This window comes from Gorilla gorilla, chromosome 6 (genome assembly GCF_029281585.2).
Source record: "Gorilla gorilla gorilla isolate KB3781 chromosome 6, NHGRI_mGorGor1-v2.1_pri, whole genome shotgun sequence".
Taxonomy (NCBI): domain Eukaryota; kingdom Metazoa; phylum Chordata; class Mammalia; order Primates; family Hominidae; genus Gorilla; species Gorilla gorilla.
The window spans coordinates 112,860,773-112,883,405 of record NC_073230.2 but is presented as its reverse complement, the minus strand read 5'-3'; the positions used below and the strand labels follow the sequence as shown (position 1 = coordinate 112,883,405).

General features: G+C 36.5%; 1 protein-coding gene across 1 annotated transcript in view; it reads left to right on the top strand.

Annotated features, from left to right (window-relative positions):
• The window catches only part of RELN (reelin), a 520,733-nt gene that overhangs the window by 66,592 nt on the left and 431,508 nt on the right, over positions 1 to 22,633 (top strand). Inside the window, exon 2 of the mRNA XM_031013029.2 lies at positions 6,095 to 6,205. Within this exon, the coding sequence (XP_030868889.2) occupies positions 6,095 to 6,205 (111 nt within the window). The remainder of the gene's footprint in view (positions 1 to 6,094; positions 6,206 to 22,633) is intronic.

Sequence of the window (22,633 nt, the reverse complement as noted above, 5' to 3'; positions counted from 1 at the left end):
GAGCTAGTGGCACTTTAAGGAAGAATCAGTAGTTGAACATACAGTGTTGATGAAATTTTGCAGCAAATATGCTCAGTTTATTTCATTTTCAGAGAAAGATATTTGTTCCTTAGGCTGTTTAATTTGTTCTGTATTCAAAAAGCAAACGAATTTCTCTTCATAAGGCAAAATGCAATGATGTTTTCTTAAATATTGACAATATTAGATTCTGCTGGCCTTTTTCATCTTCAGAATATACATAATCAAGAAATGGAAACTTTGCAATCGGTGCATCATCACTAATGCTTATGTACCTAATTTCAATTTTTTTGCAATTTGCTATCCTCTGATGCTTGTCGTTCTGAAAAAAAAAATGGGAACATCATTTCGAGTATTACTTAATGTATTTCTTTTCTGCACATATTAAAGGTCTTTTGTATAAAGTAGTAATGGAATATGCTGGAAATGAGCAAAATTTAATGGACCATAGAGCATTTGTAGACCAGAAGCTTTAGAATGAAATGCAAACAGCATTAAATGTCTAAATTTATTTTCTTTTAGACTTTCATCTTACAGTGATTTTCTGCAAGAATGGTATTAGGGTCTCATGGGGAATGTTTAATAGAAGCTATAATAGATAATAACTGACTCTGTAATTACTCATTTCAAGACAGAGGTACTCTTTGAGCCACTGATAAGAATTGAATTGTGTCACTACATCATGTTTTCATTCCGCAGTCACACCCCAGCAATCCATATTCATAGTCTCCCGGTGCTAAGCTCATTGCCAATTTAACACAGATGTGGAAGAGATATTTGTAACCTGCTCAGCCTTTTGATCCCTTATATTTTATTTGAGGAAATGGCAGTGTAACTTAAGAGTGAGGATAATGGTGTAAAGTCTTAGTGACAAAAATTATCAGAAGATTAATTTGGTATATACATTTATATGTATATATATATTCACGTACAAAATACAGATATATAAAAGAAAAGCTATTATGGTTAAATGTAAAATCCAACTAAAATTTTCTTAGACCTACCTGGTTTTTGAGTACTATAATTGAATACTGCATTATTTTCTGTTTGTTTGCTTACTTTTCAGAAGAAACTTATTTTTCATGTATCTCTAAGAATAACAATGGCCCAGTTTTTTATGTAGAAGTTAGATTTTACAATTTTGGTTACACTGGCTACATTATACTCTCAATTTTATCTTATTTTATTCTTATATGTTATGTTGTAATAAATGTTTCTATGTGGTTGAATTCAACAAAAGTTGAGCTTCTCCCTTGAGCCAAACTCTGGGGAAAGTAGTCTGTGAATGAGCTCTGGCGTCACTGAGGAGGGAGAGGTGACTTTCCCCAGGAGGTCAGAACAGACTGCATGAGAGAGATGGCATTTGAACCTGCACCTGAATACCTTAACAAAAGGTAACCTGGCAAGGGGTCATTCTAGGTGAGAGCAGAGGCCAGGAGGCAGAGAAGTATAGAACATGTTCTGGTTTAACTGTTTAATCCAGTTAACATCCTGTAATTAGATGTTTTCAGCTGAAATGGAGAAATTTGACTGGAGGGACTAGTGATGGCCACAACCCAAAGGTCTTTGAAACCACATTGAAGATTTAGGGTTTTAATCTACGGACATTAGGAAGCTAGAGATGTTGATTGAACAAGGGAATTATGTGATCTAAGATGCATTTGCTTTCTAATTATAGATAATAATATACATGCTTTATTTCCCCCTTAAAATGGACTGGCAAGTTCAGAATTCTATATGAAATCTATAATATTGATATTTTCCTCTGTAATAAAGTAGTCAGTTCTCTTGACATTTTAATGCAAAACTATGAAAGATATAAAAATTGACTCCAAGAGGGAAGAAGTCCCTTGGGAAAGAATTTTACAAATTTGACCATAAAAATTTGTAAAGCCATGAATAAAGACTGATTATATGGGAGAATGGATTGTTTAAATAGGTGTTTACCTATTTAAGCTCACTAGATTATTATTTAATGATTTTATGTAAACCTTTGGTGTCTGATATGGATAACTTGTGGGTGTTATCCCATAGTGGTGATCTATTTTAATTTGTATAAAATAGCTAGAATTGACAGGATGTCAGATGGAGTTTATAAACATTTTTGTCAAGGGAGAACTATTTCTAAATATCTCTGCCCGTCTAGTTAATAAAACCCAAATTACAGTGCTTACACAAGTCTTAGCTCATAGAAGTTACTTAGTTTTCTGTCTCAGTCAATCATACACCTTGCTTCATTCTTTAAGTCTGAATGCATTACGTACCTTCTAGTACATTTTACTATTTGGCTTAGTTTACTCATTGGAAGTGCATTTACCAGAGATTTCTTCTTCTCCTCATCAACTTTTTAATATAAATGTTTTCTAAAATGAAAGTTAAAAGACTAGTACAACAGGTGGGTATGGTGGCTCATGCCTGTAATCCCAGCATTTTCGGAGGCTGAGGCAGGTGGATCACTTGAGGCCAGGAGTTCAAGACCAGCCTGGTCAACATGGTGAAACCCTGTCTCTACTAAAAATACATTCATTAGCCACACATGGTGGCACACCCCTATAGTCACAGATACCCAGGAGGCTGAGGCACGAGAATGGCTTGAACCCAGGAGGTGGAGGCTGCAGTGAGCTGAGATTGTGCCACTGCACTCCAGGCTGGGCAAGAGAGTGAGACTCTCTCTCAAAACAAAACAAAACAAAACAAAAAAACCAAAGACTGTTACAACAAACATGTGTATACCCACTACTTAGACTTGGCAATTGCTCATAGTACATAATATACTAATTTGAAAGTGAATTGACATGGAAAATATTATTTGTTCCCCATTTTAACATTAATTAGAGCATTTGACTGATAATCTTGGATAGGGCATGAAGGGCTTGCTTATTAACAGGTCTGAGTTAGATATCAGTTAGACACATGTAGCCCAATAGTTACTTTTCTTAAAAGTAGTTCAAATATAAAAAATTTGTCCAATTATCCCCATCCTAATATACCCAAATTTATGTCTTTTAACTACAACTTCTACTTATGCAAGTCTATTTTATAAATAAATATTTTTAAAGGAAACATTTTAAAGTGACAATCACTATGGAACGTTTTAAACTGTGCAGCTTGGAACCATAACATTCTGAATCAGAGTATCAGAAAACTGCAAAAATGTCTGTAGTGGGAATTAGTGTATTTTACATTCTTCAGATGAGTGTATCTAGATCTACACACATGGATAATCCTGTGATTCATGGAGAGCTTGTTTATTTTAAATAGTAGACAGCAGTTTTATCTCTGTCTTTAAACAGCTTCATCAATGGGCCAAATTGGTGACCTGAAAGTTGTAAGTTTCCTTCTAGTTCATATACATATTTAAATAATTTTACATTCACAAGTGTGAACCTCAGTTTTTAAAATCATGCCCCATATTATTTCTGTGTATGGTAAATTTTCCCTTTAACTTGTCATAAATCACTTTTCCGCTTTCAAGAACCATTCCAATTGCCTGGATGGCACCAGGTTGTGGATGTAAGTGATGAGTTAAGACTAGAGAGGCTAAAATAGTGCTTGAAAAGTGAGTCAAGTGAAATTAGAGGAAAGAAAGTCGTCAGGGCACAGAGGAAAGATTAGAGCTGGTGCACGTGCGGAGTCACATAGCTTGGTAGGAAGGAATGAGGCAGACACTAAAGGGAGAAGGTGGGGGGAGAGGGCCCCATGTGAAAACCAAAAACTGCAGGGGCCGATGTCACAGGAAACTTGGGCAGATTAACCGAGGGCTGCAAGTAGAGATAAGTGGAAGCCTTTCAGTGAAAGAGAAAGAAAGGGGATGGAGAGAAGGGTGTTCCTGACATAGATTCAAAGTCGAAGTTCCTGGGTGTGAAGTTTTCATTATGCTCCTTTATACTGCTCATGGGTTCACCACCAGTGTTCCAGTCAGTGAAAACATGTGGGCTGCAGACATTCTGAAATGGTCTGCATGCTAACAGAGAATTCACACTGTGTCCAGTGGTTTTTACACACAGGGATTGGACCCATTATCTTCTTGAAGAAGTGGAAGCCTGGTAACCAGAAAGATAGGCCTTAAATCCCATGAGAGTCTGGACAACATTTCCTCCTCTTTCTAAAAAAAAAAAAAAAAAAAAAAACCGATTATCAGTTCACATATGGATTATGCATCACATCTGCTTAAACGAAGAAAAGGAATACTTATTCCACTGTCAAAAGAGTAGCGTTTTTCCAAAGGCAAATATCATTTTTTCCTAAAAAATTCTGAACTCTAGCAAGCAGATTATAATCAATTCATTTCAAACAAGTATATTTTTCTTTAGATGATTTGTGTAAGCATACAGCATCTGATAAAATTTATGCATACTTATGCCTTTTAAAAAATGTCTTTGGCTGGTCTTTTAGTCAGTTTCTCTCTGCACTGATCTGTCTTGCACTCTGGAAAGCATTTTACATATTTAAATAGCCAACTTTTCTCTGTCTTCTTTTTTTCTATGTGGCTTTTCCAAGTGGGGCTCATCTGATGTATAAAGTCTAGGATTCATAACATACTTTTCCTCTGGAAACAAGCTAAAGATAAAACAACCTTGCACTACTTTTATATGAATAAGTTATTCATTAATAATTCACTAAATATTGAGCACCTAAGAGTACCATAAATTATTCTAGACACTCGAGATATATCAGTGAACGAAATACTTGAGATGCCTGCCTTGATGGAGTTTGACCATGGTTACTTTGCCACTTTGGGATCTGAGGGGAGCAAAGAAGAAACAGGAAATAACCCATGTAGACAGCATCAAGACATTTTAGATGATATCAGATGGTCCTGGGCCAGGTTCTTAATGGCTCTGTTCTACACATTCTTCTTTTGTATGCTGGAAATAATAATAGTATCCCTCTTATAGGTATGTTTTGACAATTGAATGAGATAATATATGTAAACTACTTAACTCAGTGCCCAACTAAGTGGTTGATGTGCCAGCACTAAAAAATATTAGCTATTATTTCTTGTTAAAGGATGAGAAGGTGGTTTATTCCAATCCCCCATGCCATTATGGGAGTAGCATGATGTCAGGCTATTCTATTGATATGTGTCTTGTTTTATGCTTTGTAATATGGATGTTTCAGACCATTTAGCTCTGTTCGTCGGATTTTCTGGAGTTTAATTTAAACATTCTCATTAAAGTTAATGTGACTCTGGTCATTCTCCTTATTGCCACCAAGGATGATGACAGCCTTGTACTATGCACTACCTAAATAATGTTATTACCTTCCCTTGGTTGCTTCCTACAAATGGCATCATCTCAATCTTATAAAACCTATGCAGGAGAAAATGTTACGTCAAGCAGGAAATTATGATCAGGTTTTAGGGTGGTGAGCAAGATAAAATTTGAAGAAGCCAAGCCTGAGTAGCATACGTATACATTTAATTTTACCCTTTTCTTCCCAGCAACGTCCTGATTTTATGGTTATAAAACCATTCCTCTTCCAGGCTTTGTTCTCAAACTTAAAGCATGCAGTGATCTTCCTTTCTTCTTCACGAGAGGAAAAAGTCTGGCTGTCTTCATGCAAATTAGTCTGCTTTTGTTGGAAAACTTCAGGGAACTCATCTTTGAAATATGGACTCACAATAAGAGATGTGGTTCATCTTACTGTTCTTCTTTCAGCTGATGTACAGTTGTTTCCCACAGTATGAAAGACTTAAAAAAAAAAAAAGCATTTTATCATAATGCCAAAACTCCAGCAATGCCTTTGACTGCCTTCAGGGGTGGTAGTGGAGGTGGGGAAACCATCTATTCAATATTACATTATTTTCAGATGATTGTTCACATAAGAAATGTGTAAATGAATGCAGAAAGGTAGGACTGATGTTCTAAATTTAGGACCAGCAATTGTAGACACTGGAGTTCCGAGCTTCTTTATTCTCCTCTGTAATTTCTCATACAAAAAATACCAACTAGGTATAGTATAAAAATAATTTGTTAATGAGTAAAGATTGTTTTGACAGTGTCTAACACTTCAGAAATATATTGTGTTGTTCTGACTGTATTGAGAGTTTTATTTTTTCTTTCTTACATTTCAGTGACAATTTCAACAAGCACCTTCTTTGACGGCTTGCTGGTGACAGGACTATACACATCTACGAGTGTTCAGGCATCACAGAGCATTGGAGGTTCCAGTGCTTTTGGATTTGGTAAGCTATTCTCACAAACCAGAAATTTGGGGGTATTTTATACAGTCATAGGTCTTATGTTTTAAAGTATCTGTTTTAACAGTGTTAGACCTTTATTACTTCCAAGAAAATAATCTGAAGTGTTTTTGTGTGTGTTTGCTTGATGTTGGGTGAATTGAAATAAGTCATGTAAATGTGCAGCTAACCTTGATCTTGGCATGATGAACTTTCTATCATTCTCTCCCTCCACTGCCGCAATTATACTTGGTCCTCTGGGGTTCATGTAAATTTCCATATTCTGTTACTTAAGTGGCTGGAATTTGCTCTGATGTCCACGCAATCATTCAGTAATCTGTTCTCATAAACAGTTCTTAAAATATTGTGGTTAATGAAAAGTGTCGTGTTAAATCTGGCAACTGAACATTGTATAAAGCAGAAGATAGCAATATTTGATAAAATTATTGAGTTCTATGAGTATTCATAGAAGAATCCTATTTAATACTTAAAATATTTGAATGTCCTTAAATCAGAGACCTGTCCTTAAATCAGAGGCCTTAAAACAGAAGACCACGTGATGTCCATTAATCTCAGAGGAGTCTCAACTTAGGAATCTCTAGTTTACCCATAATGCTGTTAAACATGCCAGGCTGGGATTAAGTAGATCCTTCACAGCATCAAAAATGCAAACTTAATATATCAGTTTATGTAGGATATGAAATTACTGATCTTACTCCAAAATTGAAAGATTACACAGGACTTCATCCATAGATGTGAGAAGGATAGAATTGCATTATCAGACACAAAGTTATGTGTTCAACATTTTATTTTTTTCTATGATGTTTATCAAATAAATAAATTTTCTACCTCCTTTTGATATATGAAGTGTCGAGTCCCAGCAGTAGCCCTGCCCAGATGACTCATTGGCTGATGTCAGAGCAACAGTGTTGATGCTGCATTGTCATGCTTGCCCAAGATGAGGTCCACAGCTCACAGCTTAAGGAAACCTCGAAGTCATTCAGTCATCATTTTAAATGATTTCACATTTGAGAATTTGCTGTATTTTAAAAAGATCCCAGGTTAGATTTCACAGTCTGTTGGTAACTACTTCTAAGGTCCAAACCTCAGGGGAAAAATGTCCTCTTAGGTCTACAAATTCCACTTATTTGGTCCCATCCTTTTTCTGCTCTGCAGAGAGGAAGGGTCAGGTCATAGTCATATGTATATAAGTACATAAGTATATTACATACTACCTGTTTTGTTACAGCAGGATTCATAAGTAGAGTTGTCAGATTCAGCAAGTAAAACTACCAGACACTTTGTTAAATTTGAATTTTAGGTAAACAAAATTTTTTTAGTATAAGTATGCAATATTTGGAATAAGACCTTCTAGGCTCCAGCCTAGTCCAATTAAAACCTCTGGGGGTGAGGGCCTGAGCATTGGTGATTTTTTAAAGCTGTCTGGGTGGTTCTAATGTTTATCCAGGATTGAGAACCACTGTACTGGATCAGTGCCTAATCCAGCCATCAGCATCACCTGGAAAGTAGTCACTGCAGAATTGTAGACTTCAAACACAGTGAATCAGAAATTCTAGGGGTGGGATCCTGTGATCATTTTTTGAAATAAACACTCCAGGTGATGTGAATCCATGTTAAAGTGTGAGGACTTCTATTCTAGTGGAAAGACAGATGTTGATTAAATGGTCATGTAAATATGTCATAGCAAACCTTGCTAGGGGCTGGCAAAGAAGTGTACTGAGTGCTGGGAAAGGGTATGACAGAGAAACTAGATCCAGTCTTGAGTAAAGTGTGGTGTAATTTGGAAAGGTGTTCCTGAGGAAATGGTATTTGAGTAGAGCTATGAAGGAGTAGAGATTATTAACTAAAGGTCTGTGGATGGTGGGGCACAGCATACCCAAAGGAAAGAACAGCAGGTGCAAAGGCCACAGGTGGGAAGAGGCTGGCTATGTTCTAGGAACTGAAAGAAAACCTTGGAGTGGCTGGACTTGGAATCAAGAGGGAAGGGGATACGGCTAGATAGGAGACTAGAGCCAGACCATTCAGGATATTGTAAGTTTGGGGCCTTTATCGTAAGTGAAAGGAAAGGCATTGAGAGTTTTAGGCTGAGGAGTGATTCCACCAACCTTTCATTTTAAAGAGATCACTCTGAGGTCAGTATGGAGAACACACTGTAGAGCCCAGTAGGGGGTTCAGAAAGATTGTTCTATGGTTAAAGATTCTGATATGGCAAGGCGTGTAAGGTGTCCAAGGTACAGGCTGGCATCGGCAACAAGAAGGAGCCAGATGTGGGGGGATAAGAGTTCAGGCTGTGAGTCACATTGACCTGCTTGTAGATGCAGTATTCATCTCTTAGTTATGTGCCTCAGCCAAGTCGTTTAACCTCTCTAAGCTTAATTTTCTCATATATGACATGATGATGATAAGGTTACCTTCTTCATAAGATGCTGGGTAGCCCTGATAATTAAAGGAGGAAGTGATTTATGTAAAGCCATTAGCACATAAAAAAACACTCGATAAAATTAGCTTTTCCAGATTATAATCTTGGAAACTGAAGCAGACCATTTCCTTAGTCCAGGGCTTATATACACTTCCTATAGGGGGAGCAAAAAAAAAAAAAACCAGTTCTGAAATGTAATTAATCTGGGATATATAGGTTGAGATGATTTGAGGAGACTTGGCTGAATTAAGGAACTATCATTTGTCAGTGCGGGGAACTATCATTTGATAGTTTGCCAGTTTGTCAGAACTGACAAACTGTCATTTGTCAGTTCCTTTACATAAGGAAAATCATTAAAGATCATTCCTAAGTGTGTTGTAAGCACATTTTGAGAGAACATATAAAATGCATATATCATATTGCCTCAGATTTTAGCTAGTAAGACAAACAAACTAAGAATAAAATTGTAACAAATATTTAAGAGACCTGGTCTTTAAGACATTTCCTATGGTAACTTTGAAAGCTGTAAAAAGTCGATTTGTACTTGAATTAAAATATATTTTGATTAGCCTAAATTGCACCTAGCCTTCCTCTCACAGGCAACCCTGTATCATTGGTTTAATGGTCCAAAGACACTTTTGAGCTTGGGCAGAGCCCATCAGTGACTTCCATAGCTCAGGTCTTACACTAGATCCTTTGCATTTTTATAGGACATGTGTTTTATATGGATGTGTAGGTAGGTGAGATATTTTATTAAGTTCTGATAATATCCAAATAATATTATGTGTATTTATGTGACAGTAGTAAATAACTTTAAAAGTAAAATTTAATAATATGCCTGGATATTATATAACAAAGTTAATTTTCATGAATAATGTTTAGAATGGAAAGCAGGAGGTAAAATGTCTTTTTAAATAAAATGGCCACTTTTGAAAAAAAGCACATTAATTTTTGGGGTATTTGATCTAAGTTTAACATATTCTTTACAAGTTAAAAACAAAATTAAACATTTAATTTGATTAGGGTAGGAAAGTAGAGGAAAATTATAGAAGGCATAATTTCTAAATATTGCTGCTTTTTGGTAGTTAGTAGTTATGGTAGGATCAGGCTAAAGTAATGTGGCACTTTTTGACCTAGAACAAAAGAGTTATTGAATACATAATCTATCATTAGTCTCTGACTTTTTTGGTGGAATGTTAAGCAAATGTGGTTTATTTGGCATTTCCCCAACATATCACAGGATTAATGTGCAACATGTTTAACTAGCTGTGACAAATAAGGCAAAGTAAAGCATTTAGTAAGTCTAAATAGGTACTTCTGAAAGTTTTTTTCCTACTTGTAGTAGTTATTTTAATTGTACTAATTACACTAAAGTTACAGCTACTCTTCTTTGAATGTAAAATGTGTGTATGACTAGCCAAAATGTCCATAATTATACTTAAGATATTGCTGTAGAAATGTAATTCCACTAACATTACTACAGCTTTTTATGCAAAGCCAGAATTCTTTAGCATGCATGCCTCACTGACCAAAAATAGACAAATGCCTAATAGCCAGAAACACGTTAAGACAATAGCTATGCAAAAGATGACTGTAAGCCAGCAATGCCTGATTTGAAATACCTCATTTTACTTGTCAATATAAGAAAACATGCTGCCCTTGGGAAGTGTGATGTTTAATTATGGATATCTCTTTGTGCATCCCAGAAAAAAAAAATGCTTCTCTCTTGTCTTTGACTTTGAATTCCAGCTCAATCATGTAAATCTTCAAGGCTCATTGTGGTCGCTCAATGAAGGGTTATTTGAATATCCTTTCATACAAAATTGTTCCTTTTCCAGGGCTGAAATGCATTTACTCAAGATTTAGAATTCTGGTTATAAAACATAGAGATTTTACCCAATTTTTTATATTCTGGCTCTGAAACCTGAGAATCAGGTTTGCAGGTCTGATGAATGCAGCCAAATTTCAAATTGTTAGACCTTCCATAAATTAAGGTCTTTGTACTTCTAGATAATCTTGCTCAGCTAATACATCAGCCATTATAGCACTTTTTTACTTAAACTCTTGTAATTTTCTATGTGTTTCATTTCTTTGTTCTGTAATAATTAGGAATTCTAAATACAATCATTTAAGTCAAAAAATGCTTAAAAGGCTGGGCACAGTGGGTCACGCCTGTAATCCCAGCACTTTGGGAGGCCAAGGGGGGCAGATCACAAGGTCAGGAGTTCAAGACCAGCCTGGCCAACATAGTCAAACCCCATCTCTACTAAAAATACAAAAAATTAGCCAGGCATGGTGGCAGGCACCTGTAATCCCAGGTACTCGGGAGGCTGAGGCAGGAGAATCACTTGAACCCGGGAGGTGGAGGTTTGCAGTGAGCCGAGATCACGCCATTACACTCCAGCCTGGGCAACAGTGCAAGACTCTGTCTCAAAAAAAAAAAAAAAGCTTAAAGTGACAAAATTTGATTAAATCCAAGTTGGGGGGGAATGTAGTGAACAGGTGTAGGAATTTTTTCTTTGTAATTTTTTCTCTTAAACATTCAGTTATTCATGTCATATTTTTAATAGAGATTAAGCAATTAACATAAAACTAGTATTTTCAACACTATCTTTAAAACATAGTATTGGAAATTTTTAACTTAATTAACAGATTACTTTCAATGTGATTTGACACTTTAGGTAGATAGGAGTATAATTACAAAATGAATTATTTAAATATATATTATATATATATATTTAATATATATTGTTTGTTTTTGAGATGAAGTCTTGCTTTGTTACCCAGGCTGGAGTGCAGTGGCGCAATCTCAGCTCACTACAACATCCACCTCCCAGGTTCAAGCAATTCTCCTGCCTCAGCCTCCCGAGTGAATTATTTAAATATTTTAAGAAAAACTTCAAACTTCAGTAAATCTTATATTGGTCACTAGTTAATAAAAATTGTACTTCATTAGTAATTTTAGATTTTATGGTAATGTTTCATTGCCTGGATGAAGTTTTTACTATTTTGTTTTATTTTTCACTGAACATAGAAATGCAGGGCCTATATGCTAACTTTTCATTATCCTTCACATTAAGACTAAGTAGAACCTATTACAAATTTGCTAATTATCGCCAAGGCCCATACTCCCCAGGGCATTAGCAGCAGTTGAATCTTAGGTGTCTTGTCTGTGTGACTGAGATGTACATTATGAATGCATGAACATATTTAGGGCTTAATATTCATGAAGAGGGACAGCCATTCACAATTTCATTAAATAGAGTATTGTGTAAGTAGTGGTACTTATTTACTGGCCTAAATTAAGCTAATGCTTTACTTAGAATAACCTGGCTAAATTTATTTTGTCTGCCTCTTTACAAAGAAACACAGAAGTAAATGCAATTTAAGCATACTTGAGGAATTCAAAGGCATGATGTTTTATTGGGTATGGTAAATGATTTGTAATTAACAAGAAGACTTCAGATTAATTAAACAAATTACTCCAGCCAATGGTACAAAGAGCAGAGCTGACAGATGAAATTGCCATTAATTTCTCCTTTTAACAGGATATTAACTTACGTTTGGTCTTTATTCATTCCGTTTGAGTATTCCATTCTTACCTTCATTAAGAAATAGTTTTATCTAGTTTATATTTGACATATGATAAATAATTCAGGGATATTTCCCAACTTCCAAATAGCTAACTTGAAAAGAATCACTTACTAAAATAGTGAGCATGACAAATACACAGCTATTGAATTAATTAACCAATAAATTGTTAAAGCAGATATTCAAGGGCATGAGATTTGAGCCAAGGTGGAGGAATTAGTAGAGAAAGTCAGTTCAACGTGGTGGCTCAGTACATGAACTCTGGAGTTAGGCAGCTCAGGTTCCATGCCCAGCCCTGTTTCTTGCTAACTTGAGCAACATACTTACCTCCATGTCTGCATTTGTAAACCAAGAATAACCATGGTGCCCAGTTCATAAAGTTGTAGGATGGATTAAATGAGATTATCAGTTCAAATACCTAGTATATATTATATGCTCAAAATAGGTATTTAAAGACTCGGAATGAAGTAAGAATCCTTTCTTTGAGAAGGGCAATAGAATGAGAAGATTGTTCCAGTGATAGAGGTTTGGGAAGTTCACTTTAATTTTGGGGAGCTGCACTCAGTTTCTTACCCACAGAATTCAGAGCTGGAATGGACCTCCCCTAGAGCCTGGCTCAGCGCCACCCCCAGTGTATAGGTAAGGAAGCAATGCTTGGGAAGGCCAGTGATGACTATTGCAGGAGATAGTGTAAGTGTGAGGATAAAACCAGGTGTTCACCTCATGTTCTCACTCATAAGTGGGAGTTGAACAATGAGAACACATGGACACAGGGAGAGGAACATCACACACTGGGGCCTGTTGCTGGGGTAAGGGGGCAAGGAGAGGGAGAACATTAATACAAATACCTAATGCATGCGGAGCGTAAAACCTAAATGACGGGTTGATGCATGCAGCAAACCACCATGGCACACGTATACCTATGTAACAAATCTGCGTGTTCTGTACATGTATCCCAGAACTTAAAATTTTAAAAAAAATGTTTTTTTAAAAAAGAAAAAAAACAGGCTTTCTGACATCATATCCAGTTCTCAGATATTCTTTTAAAGCTATAATTTACATACTATAAAATTTACCATTTTAAAGGCTACATTTCGTGATTTGCAGTATATTCACAAGATTGTACAACTAACACCACTAATTCCAGAAAGCTAATGTCACCTCCAAAAGAAGTCCTGTATCCATTAGCAGTCACTCTCTGTTCTCTTCTCCCCTCAGCCCCCGACTAATCTGCTTTCTGTCTCTATGGATTTGCTTATTCTGGACATTTCATTTAAGTGGAACCATATAACATGCAGCCTTTTGTGCCTGGCTTTTTTTTTTTTTTTCAGAGCCTTGATCTTGTTGCCCAGGCTGGAGTGCAGTGGCACATCATCTCAACTTATCGCAACCTCCACCTCCTGGGTTCAAGCAGTTCTCCTGCCTCAGCCTCCCGAGAAGCTGGGACTACAGGTGTGCACCACCATGCCCAGCTAATTTTTGTGTTTTTAGTAGAGACGGGGTTTCACCACGTTGGCCAGGATGGTCTCAGTCTCCTGACCTCATGATCCGACCGCCTCGGCCTCCCAAGGTGTTGGGATTACAGGCATGAGCCACCGCGTCTGGCTGTGCCTGGCTTTTTTTACTTAACATGTTTTCAAGGTTTATCCTGGCATAACATATATCACTACTTCTTTTTATAGATGAATAATATTCCATTGTATGGATATGTCTTTTGTTGTTTAGTGGATGGATATTTGGCAGTTACCAGATTCTTAAAAGGAATTAGGGCTGTGTAAATAGGAAAAAAAAAGTTTAAGGAAGACACAAAGCAATAGGACCACCACATTCCTTAGATATTCATCCGTGGCTCAAAACCTCTGAAGATTAAAATTGCTTAGCCTGTTCTGTGGCTCAGATGTGAAAATAGTAATGCTTAGAAATCAAGACAGATTTCTCCTCTGCCCTCCTTTTCTGCCACTCAGGAGAGATAGGCCACTGTATCATGTTTTTACCCTAACCTTTTGGCCTTAGTTTAAACCGTAAGGTACAAAAGCCAAGCTATGTCAAATATACTAGCACGGGAGTTAGGAATTGAGACATGTCAATTCCAGTCCAACTCTTTATGAGCTGAATCCAAGGAACAAGTAAACATTCAGGAGCTATGGGCAGCCATGCTCTGTAACGGCTCAGAGGAATCATGAGCAGAGAGAGGAGGAGAGAGTCACAATGCTGCCTGAGGTACCAGAGCTTTCCAGGCTCCTATTTTAGGCTTACTTTTCATCAGGCTCAGATATTTGGGGGTTCTAAGAAACCATAAACATAGCTAACATTATCAAGCACTTGCTATCTGCCAGGTGTGTTACAGGTATTAACTCTTTTGATCCTAAAAAAAATTCTGCTATAATTCTCCTTATTTTATGGATAAAGAACCCAAGGCAAAAAGAGCATAGGTAACTTGCTCGAGGTTATGCTTGCTTAGGGAGTTGCAGAGCTGTAATTCAGACTGAGCCCTGCAACCTCTCATTAAACTCCCCTTGCAGCCCAAGCCAGCTTGACTTGATTTTTATCATCACCCAAAGAACCTTGAGTGAGAAAAGGCCCTCTCTGCTCTAACCCTGCTGTCCTTTCCCACACCTCTTCTCAGCCTCTTTTCCAGACACCTACTCCCACTACATATGCACATAAACCCCCTTGCACTAATTAAAATAACCCACACACAGCTTCAAAATTCCAGCTCTTTTAAACGTCTACTGCCCTTGTTTGTGTCCCTTGGAATTCTTTCTGGCTCAGTCTCTGGGGCAAACCCTCTGCCATCTTTTAGGGCCCCCTTCCATACTTACCTCCTCTATTAAAACTTTAGAACCCTTCCCCTCTGCTTCTCCCTTCCCGCTACCTCCGTGGAATTCTCCACTCCCTCCTCTGTGCTTCTCCGTCTTCTCGGACCTCCACCAGTCACCTCTAACAAGCTACCAAATTTGCTTGTTTAAAAACCTTTAAGTCTCTTTGAAGACAAAGAGATAACCTAGTCATCTTCACTCCTGTGAAGTCATCTTCACTCCTGTGGCACATTACCAGTGCTCAATAAATATTTACTGAATGAATAGACCAATAACAATCTTTGACGATTCGTAAGGTATTTGAGCTGCCCTTAGTAAATGCATGTGTCTGCACAAGTGTTTGGGTATAGACTGGGCCAGGTGGGGTGGTGGGTGGGGAGGAGAGTATTACGTCTTTAAGTTTGAGGATGTTTCTAAATCTATATTTGTCCATATATGTGTACACATCTATACATGCATTTAAAACTATACAAATATATGTTAATCTTATGAAAAGAGGTCCTGGGGAAATTGATCATCCTGGCTACCGCTTTGTCCATTTCTCTCCTGGAGGTGGCAGACACTAATATTTGCAGGTAGGACAGTGATTAAGTATCTTCTATAGAATTAAGAAAATAGAGGGCAGGAAGCAGTGGCTCACGCCTGTAATCCCAGCACTTTGGGAGTGTGAGGTGGGTGGAACACTCGTCAGGAGTTTGAGACTAGCCTGGCCAATACAGTGAAACCCTGTCTCTACTAAAAATATAAAAATTAGCCAGGTGTGGTGGCACATGTCTGTAGTCCCAATAACTCAGGAGGCTGAGACAGGAGAATCACTTGAACCCGGGAGGCAGAGGTTGCAGTGAGCAGAGATTGCACCACTGCACTTCAGCCTGGGCGACAAAGCGAGACTATCTCAAAAAAAAAAAAAAAAAGAAAGAACTTCAAGGGATTGGCAGTCCAGCCTCGTATCTTACAGCATGTTGGTGTCTTAATATTACATTATTAGGTTCTTATTTCATCTCTTTCCAGTTTTTATTTCATTTTCTTTCCAGAAATGATAAGTCTACAGTTTCTTGGGAATATATTTTAATATTATGTCAATCGAAATGATTAAGGAAGATTCTCTTGTATGAAGATGCAATACCTTGCTTTAACTTCAGCACCTTTCTCATATTTCTCATAAAATTGAAAATGATAAGTGTTTGTTAAAAAGTAATTAAGTCACTTGTTTTCTTTCCTTTAGGCAAACAAAAACACACATTCCACATAAGACTCATCCATTTCCTAACTCCTTAATAAAATTTTGATGTCAGTTTTCTCTGGACACGTCACAGATCATAGATGCAGGAATTTAGTCCTGATAAGATATGAAAAGTCAAGAAACAGTAGATGCTGGTGTGGCTGTGGAGAAATAGGAATGCTTTTACACTGTTGGTGGGAATGTAAGTTAGTTCAACCATTGTGGAAGACAGTGTGGCGATCCCCCAAGGATCTAGAACCAGAAATACCATTTGATCCAGCAATCCCATTACTGGATATATACCCAAAGGAATATACATCATTCTACTATGAGGACACATGGACACGTATGTTTATTGCAGCACTATTTACAATAGCAAAGACATGGAACCAGCCCAAATGCCCATCAGTGATAGACTAGATAAGGAAAATGTGGTACTTATACACTATGGAATACTGTGCAGCCATAAAAAGGAATGAGATCATGTCCTTTGCAGGGACATGGATGAAGCTGGAAGTCATCATCCTCAGCAAAGTAACACAGGAATAGAAAACCAAACACTGCATGTTCTCACTTATAAGTGGGAGTTGAACAAATGAGAACACAAGGACACAGGGAGGGGAACAACACACACCTGGGGCCTGTCCGAGGTGGGGAGTGAAGGTAGGGAGAATATTAGGACAAATAGCTAATGTACGTGGAGCTTAAAACCTAGATGATGGGTTGATAGGTGCAGCAAACCACTGTGGCACATATATACCTATGTAACAAACCTGCACATTCTGCACATGTATCCCGGAACTTAAAAAAAAAACAAAAACAAAAAAAGATATGTACTCAGAAACCATTGTAGATACTTTAAAAATGTATCCCTAAGGAAGAGCAGTTCTTCTAGTCCATTTCTCTTCCTTATATCTGTTCAAATGAATATGCTCAGAATCATATAGAAAATTGATATGTATATAAATCATATATAGGAAACATATATAATCATATCAAAAACAAAAGAACGTCAGGAAATGTACACTTTCGAGCAGATTCTCTGATAGAAGTTGCCACTAAGCTTTATAAGTTATGATTTTTGAAAATATTGTTATAATTTTGCCTGCTAGTGTTAAAAATGTATTTGTGAGATGTTTCTTCTGTCTTGGCAAAGCATAAATTTATTTCTGTTATTAAAGCAGACACTTGCTCTGATGACTGAGAGAGAATGAACAGGACCACAGCAGGAGGTCATTACATGGGATACTTTCTCATGTGCCAAAGTTTAAGAATTCTGGAACATAAGTTTCCGTAAATGAAGCCTTATCCCTCACCAGATAAAAACAGAATCAGGAATACTTTTCTCTCTCTTTCTTAAATACGAATTGAGGGAAAAAAAAAAACACTTAGGAATCATGGGTCTTTGCTGATAAGAGATGCTGTTTTCTAAGGAGAGTGGCATTTTTCTGAGTATGCCAGACTGTTCATTTTAACAGGAGACAGGATTGAAGTATACGCTTCAGGGAATAAACTTCAAAGGTTGACTCTGACCTCGCAGTCATTTTATTTGTAGTGTGGTTTACTCTTGAGGTTTGAGGTTTTCCAGCCCTTTTTTGGGGTTTCCAGATAATGATGAATGAGTTCCATGTTCACACTCATTGACTTATAAATACTCTTGGATAAAGTTGACTTTTCCTGGCAGTTAAATCCAAGAAAAACTTAAAATAATTTTATAATGTTATTACTTCCTAGATGTGATTCTGATAATTATCATTGAGATATTTTTTAAAGTAGTGAAAGTGAATTCTTGGCATGTCCTAGAAAATGCTTCTTGATGCAACATATGAATTTGAAAGTAGATGTAGGAGTCCAATAAAGACACTTCACCAAATGCGAGTTCTGTTTCCACTTTTGTCTTCTGTTTTGTAGTTTGTTTTCAACCCTCCAATGCTGAGTTTTGCATTTAGCATAATAGACGTGTAGGCTGTTCTCTGAGGCAAGCACACAACTAAATTACTGTTTTCGGGACTCTGAATGTCTGAATGGAAAGATACTTGTTAGTGTGGGAGTTGCCATTTTGGAAAACAGAATAGCAAAATTGTTAATATTTTGGTAAAAATTCAGATTGAGCTCTTCTCCTGCTTTTCTTCCTACATGTTTTCATACATCAGAACCATGTTGTTGTTATTATCAAGTTAATTATGTTATTTCTGGTTCTCTTTCGGAAAAGTTCCTCTCCACTTGAACTCTTGTAAATAGCAAATTAAAAGTAAAATAAATATAGTTATCGAAGATCATATTCTGGAAAGATGTTTTGCTTTAATAGTTTTCTTTTAAAAACAATTATTTGATTATGAGAAGATTCTTTTTTAACCTGACTTTTATATGATTTGATAGCATTTCAATAATAACAAAAACAGAGAAATCTGTTACTAATAAGAGAAGAACTTAACTGGGATTTGGCTTTCTTTTTCTAGAGAGTGGGACAAACGACCAGCTCTAGAGTAATTATGAGGCTGATGAAGTTTATCCCTAGCCTCTCTGTTTCTTTGTTCTTATTATCCCTTTTTCAGCAAGGAGCTGATGTCAGCCATATCTTAGAATGAATTTTAAAATAGTGTGTTAATAGCCAGCTTTCCCCACACTGTGCTGTTGCAAACATTAGTGCTGCATGATATATTAATAAGTCTCACATGGAAAAAGAGTATTGCAATGTAAAAAAAGCTTGGAATATTCTGGTTAAACAAAGTTAAACAGTAGTGTGTTTTTCTTTTGAGACACAAATCACATACATAAAATTTAGCATTTTGTATACAATTCAGTGATTCTTAGTATATTCACTATATTAGGCAACCATCACCACTAATTTGAAAAGATTTTTAACACTACAGAAAAAAATCCTGTATCTATTAGGAGTCAGTCCCAAATTCTACCACCTCTCATCCCCAGGCAGCCACTAGTCTTCTTTCTGTCTCTGGATTTGCCTATTCTGGACATTTCCTATAAATGGAAACATACAACATGTGACCTTTTGTGACTAGCTTCTTTCACTTACATGTTTTTCAAGTTTATCCATATTGAAGCACGTGTTAGTACTTTATTCTTATTGTGACTGAATAATATTCCATAGTATGGATATTCCATATTTTATATCCATTCAATCTATTGATGGAAATTTGGATTGTTTCCACTTTTGGCTATTACAAATAATGTTGCCATGAATCTTTGTGTACAAGTTTTTGTGTGAACATCTGTTTGAAATTTTCTTGAGTATATACCTGGGTGTAGAATTGCTAGGTCTTGTGGTAATTCTTTTAATTTTTTGAGGAACTGCCAAACTGCTTCATGTAGCAACTGTACCATTTTACATTCTCACTAGCAATGTATGAGAGGTTCAGTTTCTCCACATCCTTCCCAACATTTGCTTTTTTTTGTTTTACTTATTTATAGCCAACTTCATAGACATGAAGTGGTATCTCATTGTGGTTTGATTTTCAATTCCCTAATGATTAATGACACTGAGTATATTTTTATGTGCTTATTGGCCATTGTACATCTTCTTTGGAGAGATGTCCATTCAAGTCTTTTTCCAATTTTTAAATTAGGCTATCAGTCTTTTTGTTGTTGAGTTGTAACAGTATGGACAGTGTGAATTTTCAAGAATACCATATGATAAGCATTCTTTCAAAAATTTATCTTAACGTGGAGTTTTTTTTCACCCCAAAGAACATCCATTTACATCTTTGCCCATGCCTACATCCTGAATGGTATTGCCCAGGTTTTCTTCTAAGATTTTTATGGTCCTATTTCTTACATTTAAGTTTTTGATCCATCTTGAGTTGATTTTTATATAAGGTGTGAGGAAGGGGTCCAGCTTCAGTTTTCTGCATATAGCTAGCCAGTTTTCCCAGCAGCATTTATTAAGTAGGGAATATTTTCCCCATTGCTTGTTTGTGTCAGGTTCGTCAAAGATCAGATGGTTGCAGATGTGTGGTGTTACTCCTGAGGCCTCTGTTGTGTTCCATTGGTCTGTATTTGCAGATAACGTGATTGTATATTTAGAAAACCCCATCTGGTACCACTGTTTTGGTACCAGTACCATGTTGTTTTGGTTACTATAGCCTTGTAGTATAGTTTGAAGTCAGGTAGCATGATGCCTCCAGCTTTGTTTTTCTTGCCCAGGATTGTCTTGGCTATGCAGGCTCTTTTTTTGTTCCATATGAACTTTAAAGTGGTTTATTTCCAATTCTGTCAAGAAAGTCAGTGGTAGCTTGTTGGTGATGGCATTGAATCTATAAATTACTTTGGGCAGTATGGCCATTTTCATGATATTGGTTCTTCCTATACATGAGCATGGGGTGTTATTCCATTTGTTTGTGTCCTCTCTTATTTCGTTGAGCAGAGGTTTGTATTTCTCCCTGAAGAGGTCCTTCACATATCTTCTAAGTTGTATTCCTAGGTATTTTATTCTCTTAGTAGCAATTGTGAATGGGAGTTCACTCATGGTTTGGCTTTCTGTTTGTGTTATTGGTTTGTAGAAATGCTTGTGATTTTTGCACATTGATTTTGTATCCTGAGACTTTGCTGAAGTTGCTAATCAGCTTGAGGAGATTTTGGGCTGAGTCGATGGGGTTTTCTAAATATACAATCATGTCATCTGCAAACAGGGACTATTTGACTTCCTCTTTTCCTAATTGAATACCCTTTATTTCTTTCTCCTGCCTGATTGCCTTGGCCAGAACTTCCAATACTGTGTTGAATAGGAGTGGTGAGAGAGGGCATCCTTGCCTTGTGCTGGTTTTCAAAGGAAATGCTTCCAGCTTTTGCCCATTCAGTGTGATATTGGCTGTGGGTTTGTCATAAATAGCTCTTATTATTTTGAGATATGTTCCATCAATACCCAGTTTATTGAGTTTTTAGCATGAAGGGTGTTGAATTTTGTCAAAGGCCTTTTCTGCATCTATTGAGATAATGTGGTTTTTGTCGTTGGTTCTGTTTATGTGATGGATTACATTTATTAATTTGTGTATGTTGTGTATGTTGAACCAGCCTTGCATCCCAGGGATGAAGCCAACTTGATCATGGTGGATAAGCTTTTTGATGTGCTGCTGGATTCGGTTTGCTAGTATTTTATAGAGGATTTTCGCATTGATGTTCATCAGGGATATTGGCCTGAAATTTTCTTTTTTTGTTGTGTCTCTGCCAGGTTTTGGTATCAGAATGATGCCTGCCTCATAAAATGAGTTAGGGAGGAGTCCTTCTTTTTCTAATGTTCGGAATAGTTTCAGAAGGAATGGTACCAGTTCCTCGTTGTACCTCTGGTTGAATTCGGCTGTGAATCTGTCTGGTCCTGGACTTTTTTTGGTTGGTAGGCTATTAATTATTGCCTCAATTTCAGAACTTGTTTGTGGTTTATTCAGGGATTCTACTTCTTCCTGGTTTAGTCTTGGGAGGGTGTTTGTGTCCAGGAATTTATCAATTTCTGCTAGATTTTCCAGTTTATTTAAGTAGAGGTGTTTATAGTATTCTCTGACAGTAGTTTGTATTTCTGTGGGATCAGTGGTGATATCCCCTTTATCATTTTTTATTGCATTTATTCGATTCTTCTCTCTTTTCTTCTTTATTAGTCTGGCTAGTGGTCTATCTATTTTAGAACTAGTTTTGTATGGGACAGTTTGGGAAGCACCGTTTTAAAGAATAATCCATCATGACTAAATTGATTTATTTAAATCCCTGGACTATAGGAATGGCTTAATCTTAAAACATCTATTACTTTTCTTCTCTACTTTCTAATTTTCTGACAGTGAAGAACAATTGCTTGTGTAATTTAAAAATGCTAATTTTTAAAAATTAAAATGATGAACAAACATTTTGCTCTAGGTTTAAAGGGGCCTTTAGCTTTTAAACAACCAATTTCCTAATAGAAAAGTCTCAAAAACTCAGAGCATTTACAAAGAAATACAAATGTTCAATATATGTGAGCAAAATATTCAACTTACTGCTAATAAAAATGCTTAATTACAACAGTATGAGACACCCTTATTTAACTTTGGCAAAGATGTTTAAAATTACGCACACTCAATAGTGGCACCAGTGCTAAAAAATAGATATTTATTGTTGTTTTTAGTGTATATTGGTTTAGTTGTCCAGAAACCAATTTGACACTATATAAACAGAGCCATTAAAATGTTAATGTAAGTTATTTTGCTTTTGTGAATCTTTTATAAATTTTTATGAATGGAAATACAAACAGTTTGTATGTCATTGTTCATCAAAACACTATGATAGGAAAATTTTGAAAAATTTCTAAATGCCCAGTAATAGGGAAATGATTAAATAAGTTATCATATTAAGAGCAAGGACTAGTATACTCTCATTAA